Source organism: Gigantopelta aegis, chromosome 12 (assembly GCF_016097555.1).
Source record: "Gigantopelta aegis isolate Gae_Host chromosome 12, Gae_host_genome, whole genome shotgun sequence".
Classification (NCBI taxonomy): Eukaryota; Metazoa; Mollusca; class Gastropoda; order Neomphalida; family Peltospiridae; genus Gigantopelta; species Gigantopelta aegis.
In genome coordinates this window covers 44,208,175-44,217,620 of record NC_054710.1, presented here as the reverse complement: position 1 = coordinate 44,217,620, position 9,446 = coordinate 44,208,175, and the positions used below count along the sequence as shown (strand labels likewise).

At 35.5% G+C, this 9,446-nt stretch overlaps 1 protein-coding gene across 1 annotated transcript; it reads right to left on the bottom strand.

Moving 5' to 3' along the window:
* Window positions 1–7,970: 7,970 nt before the first annotated feature.
* On the bottom strand, window positions 7,971–8,990 carry LOC121386081 (zinc finger BED domain-containing protein 4-like). The gene has a single exon (XM_041516881.1). It carries the CDS (start codon window positions 8,988–8,990, stop codon window positions 7,971–7,973), a length of 1,020 nt encoding a protein of 339 aa, XP_041372815.1.
* Window positions 8,991–9,446: the final 456 nt, after the last annotated feature.

Genomic DNA, 9,446 nt, shown 5'->3' with positions numbered 1-9,446 from the left:
CACATGTAACCCCCTATTGTACTACGAGTGGACATATTGTGACCTATGATGTACCTAAAACAAAATTGATATGTATGATGTAAACAACAAAATATCATATATGACCCCCCATTGTACTACAAGTGGACATATTGTGGATAAGAATATAACAAATATGACCCCAAATTGTAGCACAAGTGAACATGTTGAGACCAATGATGTACTTGCACCTGAATCCACCTATATATACAATGTAAATAGACAAATAAAGTGTGAGACTCACCACAGTAATACAAGTGGATATACACAGCCCAGTACTGTGATCAGTGATGTACATCTCCTTAAAGCAAAACATACATATGTTGTAAATAGCCATGTACTAGCCCCCCCCCCCCCCCCCACTGTTTTGCTATTGAACCTACCAGTGATACCCATGCACCTAACCTTAGTTATTTTGTAAACAGCCAGGCTTCATCTTACACTGTATATAATTCCCAAACCACTGATAACATAGACTATACCAATATGAAACACAACTGTATTTACTTAAAAATACTCAGTTTAAATGTCTGTGGCCTAAGAAACAAATTGGTTATACCTGACTTCCTAAATTTTGTCTCACAATATGATATTCTATGCTTTACTGAAAGTAAAACAGATGAAAGTGATTGCTTATCACAGTTAATCCCAGGTTGCACTCTACATTTCAATAACAGAAAAGGTAAAAGATCATCTGGTGGTATTGTTATTGGTGTAAGAAATGAACTGACCAACCTAGTTAAAATAAATGTAAAAAATAACTCACAGTATATTTCATGGTTTAATATTTTAGACAAAGAGTGTATAGGTAATAGCGTAACTGCTGGTGTTGTGTATATTCCCCTAATTGGCTCACCATACTTAAAAGTTGATACTTTTGATATTGTTGAAAATGAAATTTCCCAAATGACAGAACAAGGAAAACCTTTGCTCCTAATAGGTGATTTTAATGCAAGAACTAGATGTTTGCCCGATTACACTACACTTGATGATCATAATACTATATATATTGATAATGTTGACATGGAAACCTTTTTTAAATGATATACCAAAGCTTGATACTTTAAATGTACCCAGGGACAGAGCAAGCCAGGATAAGGATACGGTTAACAGCCATGCATGGTCTCAAACTTCTTGATTTGTGCAAACATAATAATATATATATCCTCAATGGTAGATGCGGAAAAGATAAAAATATAGGCCGCAGTCACCAGTAAAGATTGTAGTTTGATTATGTTATTGGTACTCACCACATGTTTAAATCTGTGCAGTTGTACTTACCTGTGACCGTGACATACAAACTAAACATAACCAATGTGTAAATGACGAGTTGGGAGTCAATTAATACCCGTAAATGGAACGCCAATAAAAGTGAAGAATGTATTAGCAATATCAATACAAACTTATTTCAGTCACTATCGGTAATTCTCGATGATGAATCTATCAGTATCCCAACACGTGTAAACCAAACAGTCGACACGCTGAACAAGCTATTTTTAGACTCAGTCAATTTAACATTCGGCCACGTGCCGACACGTAAACATAGATCTGGCACTTCGCCAGATAATAAGCGACCCTGGTTCAGTAAACGGTGCAAGCTTCTACGAACAAAATATTTTGAGGCAAAAAAATTTTTCTCGAAACATAAAACTATAGCAAATAAAATGAACTTAACAAATGCTAGTAAATGCTATAAGAAATATATATTTAAATCTTATTCTCATTACAAATTTAAAACAGAGCAGAACATGAGGCTATTAAAAACAAATGACCCCAAAGAATTCTATAAAATAGTTAAAGAGACAAAAAGCAGGACAGAAAGTGTACCACCGTTTGAAGACTTCTTTAATTATTTCAGTGAATTAAATAAGGAACTATCAGCTGATACAGTGCCCGACATAAATATTGATGATCTCGTAGACCAAGTAAGCAACGATGATATCATAAATGGAAGATTCAGCGAGGACGAAATACTAAAATCAATAAAACAACTAAAAAACATAAAAAGCAGCAGGTGTAGATAAAATAATTAACGAATATATTAAATTGACAGCCCATTTATTGCTCCCATTCTATGTTAAACTCTTTAATGTAGTTTTAGACCATAGTGTGTATCCAGAAGAATGGCTGACTGGAATAATTATACCAATCTTTAAAAATGAAGGTAGTAGTTCATCCCCTGAAAACTATCGACCAATGACATTACTATGTTGCTGTTCAAAGTTATTTACAACAGTATTAAATAACCGGTTAACTACTTTTATTGAAGAAAACGATGTTATGAGCGAAGCCCAGGCTGCTTTCCGCAGAGGTTATTCGACTATAGATCACTTATTTACACTTCATTCACTAATTGATAGCCTGGGAAAAAAAAGGAAAAACAAACTATATTGTGCATTTGTGGATTTTGAAAAAGCTTTCGATATGAAAAAAAAGTAAAGTTTGTTTTATTTAACGACGCCACTAGAGCACATTGGTTTTTTATCTTATCATCGGCTATTGGACGTCAAACATATGGTCATTTTGACACTGTTTTGAAGAGGAAACCCGCTGTCGCCACATAGGCTACTCTTTTTTCGACAGGCAGCAAGGGATCTTTTATTTGCGCTTCCCACAGGCAGGATAGCACAAACCATGGCCTTTGATGAACCAGTTATGGATCACTGGTCGGTGCAAGTGGTTTACACCTACCCATTGAGCCTTGCGGAGCACTCACTTAGGGTTTGGAGTCGGTATCTGGATTAAAAATTCCATGCCTCGACTGGGATTCGAAACCAGTACCTACCAGCCTGTAGACCGATGGCCTACCACGACGCCACCGAGGCCGGTACTTTCGATATGATCCCAAGAGCACATCTATGGCACAAGTTACTAGAAAATAACATAAATGGTAAATTCTTTAGAATCGTATATCAAATGTATCAAGGTATAAAATCATTAATATTTGTAAATAACAAGAAATCACCATTATTCGCATGCCATAATGGTGTACGTCAAGGTGAAAATGTATCCCCGATTTTATTTTCCCTGTATCTAAATGATCTAGAAAACTATTTACTTAACCACGGTTGTGAAGGTGTTTCTTCCATCGCAGATAATACAAATAACACATTAGACATTGGGATACATCTTATTTGCTTACTGTACGCTGACGATACTGCTTTACTAGCAACAAGTGTGGTCAATTTACAACACACGTTAAATATATTCGATCAATATTGTAATATTTGGAAACTTAAAATAAATACTACAAAAACAAGTCTTAATTTTTAATGGAAATTCTAAAGATTATAAATATACTTTTAAGATTGGAAAAACTACTCTCGAAAATGTCAAAGAATACAAATATTTAGGTGCCATTTTTACTAAACTAAATAAATTCAAAAATACTAAGATTAGACTTAAACAACAGGCGACAAAGGCTATGTATTTCGTTCTGGCAAAAGCAAAAGATCGTCATCTATCAATAGAATGTAAACTCAAAATGTTTCACTCGATGGTTCTGCCAATATTATTATATGGATGTGAAATATGGGGATTCGAAAACAACGACATCTATAACTCTGTTCAAATCAATTTTATTAGACATATTCTACCTGTGAAAAAAGCTATCCCAATTTGCATGTTATATGGTGAACTTGGTAGAATGCCAGTCGAGTTGACTATCCACAAAAGATTAATTTGTTATTGGGCACGAGTTATCTCGGGGAAACAATCTAAACTATCTCTATTATTATACAAATCAATGATGAGAGACCATATTAGCAATGGAACTAACTATAACTGGATTACTGCTGTTAAAATATTTTAGATTATCTAAGAATGAGTAATATATGGCTATCACAAACCTTTCTATCGGTAAAATGGCTATCACAACAAAGTAGCATACGACAAAACGACCAGTATTTACAAACATGGAAAAAAAATAGTTTAGAATCATCGAGAGATAAAACCTACGAATATTTCAAAGACCAATTAAATTTTGAAAATTATCTTAATATTATTCCTGAAAAATTATGGACTGTTATGATAAAATTTAGGACTTCTAACCATTATTTACCTGTTGATACAGGACGTTGGAATACATTTCTATTAGAAGATAGACTTTGTACTATTTGTGATGAAAACGACATAGGAGACGAATTTCATTATTTATTTGTATGTAGTTTTTTTCAATAATACCCGGAAAGAATGTTTACGTCCATATTATTATATACGACCAAATATATATAAATTTAGAGAACTTATGACCAGTAAAAGAATGAGCACACTAAAAAAATTAGCCAAATTCATGAATATAATTTTTCAAGTATTTAAACGCCCATAACAACAACAATACCCAACAACAACCAAAATTACCATACATTAACCAGTTAATGAAACTAAAGGTCAACATACAACTATACTTGATATATTTTAAATCGTATTACATTATTTTATGTCTTATTGTTATTTTATGAAAATTTAATTATTATTATTATTATTATTTATTTATTTTATTTATATCTATATATTGTAATACCAATAATTATAAAGTACACAGTTGTAACTGAAATTGTCTGAATAATTATATTTTACAATATACCTCTACTCTGTTACATCGCAGAATGCATCTATATGGTTAATACACATATCTCTATAATGTAATATCATGTATTTATATTATTAATACACATATCTTTATAATGTAATGTAATGTCATGTCTATTTGTATTTGTATTTGTATTCATATATGTACCAAGCAATGTATTCGTATTATTTATATCCTCCTGTTAACCATCTTGTCAAAATCAGAATATGTATGTTCCTCTTACGCCGTTGCATAACGGTCTGAGTGTAATAAAGTTCTGTTCTGTTCTGTTCTGATAAAGCGAGTATCTACATCTGGTTAAGGTGAATGTATGACATTTGACAGACTGTCACAGTTCGAGGGCCTGAACACTGTTCAGTTATGTCCAAGATGTCAAACAAAATCAAACAAGCGTAATTGGCAATGTGCATGGTTACCCCAGCTGTTAATTAAAATACTGTATTAGCAAGACAACTGTTCAGGTTTCAATGTTAATACACAATACCTACAAGTATATACTAGTATTACTTACATTTAAACATCTTGGGGACTTTCAGCTGCATATAGTATCAATTTTGGAGCTTTCACTTGCCCCCAAGAATATCTTCCATGTTACATGTATATATTATATGGATAGATATACTTTTGTTGGTAGTTTCTATATGGTTATACATATGTATGTGTGTATGTTTATAAATGTTTCTATATACATGTAGTTATTATAAGTACAGGTGTTGAGTTAAATGTAGCTGTTATAATTAGTATGTAGGTATTATGAAAAGTAATGTGGATCGTAACCGGCTAGCGGACCACCAAACCTATCAGGCTGGGCTCCACCCAGGGTAACACACACTACCGGCTGAAGTCATGCCATGACGGATCTTGCAGTTCGTAAACAATTACCTGAAAAGTTTGCCCGAGTGCCCCTCCAACTTACCTTGGTACCCTAATTATTATTATTTTTTTTTTATTATTAAACTGAAGGCAATACTTGTCGTGCCCCCCACAAACTGAAATTCGACACCAGCAGTGGGCTATGTCCCTAGTGCTAAAAGCACATCCTTGTGACATGAATATTCCAAGTTTAGACTTGAAACAAAGGATATTACTTGAAAATACTGGTCATCATATTTAAATTGTGTATGTCAAAAACACAGAAAATAACTTCAAAATAAAATGCTATATAAAATGCAAGAGTATTTCATAGTAGAAGAACAATGCTTTGGCTTCTGACTGAAGTTTTCTCCCATCCCTAGCCATGCAAGACAAGCGTATTCAATGACGTCAGCCCATGCGGAATAAATCGGTCTTGCATGGCCACGTGACTTCTATAGTTTTGAGTTGATATTAACATTGGGTAACGTCATGTAAACGGCAAAATAACGCTTCTTTTTTTTATATATATTTCATAAAAACAAGGACACCTGCTGTCATAATGAAATTATACTATCATTTTCGGTTTATAATTTTAGTATAAACTATTTTTGGGTACAATCTTTTCAATGGTTATGATTATTTTATTGTAAGATAAAAAAAAGAAAAAAAAGAGAAGGTTTTTCACGTTTTCCCAAAATGCTTATTTTTCATCTAAGGTCGACGACAGTCACTTTTCGCACCCTTGTTTTGGCTTCGTACACAGTAAATAAAACATATCCAACGGTAATATTTTGATATGATATATTTGACAAAAGGTACTTCTTTCATCTTTTGAAACTTGAAATTAATATTTTGTCCAGAATTATGAAAAATAACAAAATACCAACCTGTAAAACAACGTTGTCCGCTTGTTATAGAAATTTGACAGGGGTCAAGGCTAGTAGACCAGTTTTTATTTTAATGTGGCGAAGCATTGTAATAATATAGCTAATTTTGAATTTGAATGACGTCAGTATTCCAATGACGTCGCTTTGAATCGCCTTACAATAACCATACACTGGGTACATGACTTTTCCGTTTTAAGAATGCTGGAAAAATTCCAATGCAAACTTGCTATTGAAATTTTTTTGTTTGAACATTACTAATGCATCTCTGAATGTGTTTGAAGAAAATCTTGTGATTAAAAAATTGTACCTTTAAGAAATATGGATTTCAAGTGAAATTACGGCAAGATATGCTATATTTATTGTGTACGAACCCAAAACAAAGGGTGCGAAAAGTGACTGTCGTCGACCTTAATGGACGGGAGAAAAATAATCCTCCATTATGTATCCATGTGGGACAGGGCTATTCCACCCTCAGGTACATAATATGATGTCAGGGACTTGGCAAGCCTTGTCTCTGACAACAAATGGCGGTGTATCAGAAACTTTCCGACAGGTGGCGCTAGGGGTGCGACGAATACACATGGTGGCGAATACGATACATATCATGAATATGAGGTGACGAATACGAATATGTATTCACATCCATGAATACACATTACACAAGTACAAAGGCTTTGCTGAAAGGAAAAAAAAGTATTTATTTTTAAAGTAAAACCTGATTAGTGATTACACAGGACCTATCAAGTCTGTGTGTATTGTCTAATCCAGGACCACATTCTTTTTAAGGAACACTAACATGTCCACATGTTCAGAGGAAAGTGCAGCTCTCTGTGCTGTAACCACATCACCAGCAGTGCTGAAGACACGCTTACTTGGCACACTTGTTGCTGGAATGCATAGTAGATGCTTGGCTACATTACTTAGATGTGGAAAAAAAACACTGTGTTGTTTCCACCACGTAAGAGGGCAGTCGTTTAACCCAGTCGGGTCCTCTGCCTTAAATCTTGTTAGTTCATCTTCAATTACCTGAATTTTGGTTTTATGTCCATCATCGATTTTTGTGATGAAAACATCACCAAGGAGAGAGTCCAGTGCTGTCTTCTTCAACTTAGGTTCTCAGTGAGGCCGTTCCACAGCAACAGGTTTTGGATGTGAAACAGGGGTTATCAAGCTGGTCTGGTAAGCTAGGTAATACAGGCAAGGGCGAATCCTCTGTAATGGCTGGTTCTACTATTCCAGGTTCAGTTTTAACAGCATTCAACTGAATAGTGCGGCTGCAGTCCAACTTGTCGGCTAACTCTACAAGTGAATTGAATATATCAAATCTCAACTCTGGTTTGATGAATGGCAACAGTTTGAATCTAGGATCAATTGCACTTGCTTGTAGCATGAACCTCTGGATTTCAGGATCTGTGTACCGTTTTTCCAAATCAGCAAGTACAACTTGCTTTGCGTCTTTTATAATTCTAGATTTTGTTTCCTTTGGCTGAAAACTTGTTTTGAGATTTGTGAGAAGAGGCCAAACCATGGAGACAGTAGGTTGACTGGCATCACATAATATAGTTGTGATGGTCCTCAAAGGTTTTAACAAGGCCACCAACTGTTCTGCTGTACATATGTCAGTAGTAGTCAGCGTGTCCAGGTCTGCATCGCGTGACAGCTCCCGAGACATGAGTGCGGCCATTATAGCTGGCTGTTGTTCTAGATAACGCTCCAACATGTCGTATGCACTGTTCCAACGGGTTTTCACCTAAGTCAACAGTTGATGCTTCGGTAACTGTAACAGTTCTTGCTTTAGTTTTAGCTGGTGATTTGCTGTTGTACTTTTGTGAAAAAAACGTCACTATTCTCTTCACACGTCCCAATAAGCGATGAACCTCGTTGATTTTTAGCACCTTCTGTGCTGCCAAGTTAATTGTGTGTGCAAAACATTTAATGTGTGGTTTCATGTTAGCTAGTTGCACGCCTAAAGCCATGTTAGCAGCACCATCTGAAGATAATGGTTGAACCCCATGTGGTCGCTCCAAGTGCCATTCACCGACTGCTTCTTTTAAAACTGTTGCAATATTGACTCCTGTATGCGATTCGTGCATGGGTTGGGTTTGCAGTACTTTATTTTGTAACTTCCAGCTCTTATCAATAAAATGCGATGTAATGGTGATGTAGCTTTCTGTGGCACGCGAGGTCCACCCATCTGTAGTTAGTGCAACTGTTTCAGCTTCATTAAGAATTGATTGTACCTGTGCGTACACTTCTCGACATAGTGCAGGGATTTCCTTGCGACTGAATGTTGCACGTGTAGGCAGGTTGTATTTCGGTTCGAGGGTGTTTAATAAGTTGCGGAATGCCTTACTGTCTACCAGTGAGAAAGGTCTTAGATCTGTGGCAATAAATAGTGAAATGTTCCTTGTAATGAGTTGTGCTCTGGCACTACCTGGGGCCATTTTCGTTTGGAATGCTTGGGCAATACTAAGCTGACCATGACCTTGAGGCTTGACTGCATGAGAGGGAGTACAAGTATTACTGCTACTGCTGGAGTCTTTGTCAGACAGGACAGAAGATGAAGAAGATGTTTCTGATGTTTTTGATGTTTTTGAATTTATGTCAATGCCATGCCTTTTTTTCAAATGAAGAGCCATGTTTGATGTGTTTTTGCAGGTGTAACTGCAAGTACAAAGAGAGGGGATGTAATTAATAAACAAAACAAATTTAAATTTCATAGACAATACTTTGAATTAAAGTCATTATTCAAACAAAATTGAGAGAGAGAGAGAGAGAGAGAGAGAGAGAGAGAGAGAGAGAGAGAGAGAGAGAGAGAGAGAGAGAGAGAGAGAGAGAGAGAGAGAGAGAGAGAGAGAGAGAGAGATAGAGAGAGATATAGAGATAGATATATATAGATGGGGAGGGGCGAATTACGTATAATTGTTGAACGGGTCCTTATTATTATCCCAAAATGTTTTTTTTTTTAAATAGTCCATTCAAAGAGAATTGAGTTTAAGAGAGAGAGAGAGAGAGAGGGGGAGGGGGGCGGGTGGTTACAGTACGTGTAATTGTTGAACGGTCCCTTATTATTAGGCCCAAAAAAAGAAGTTTGT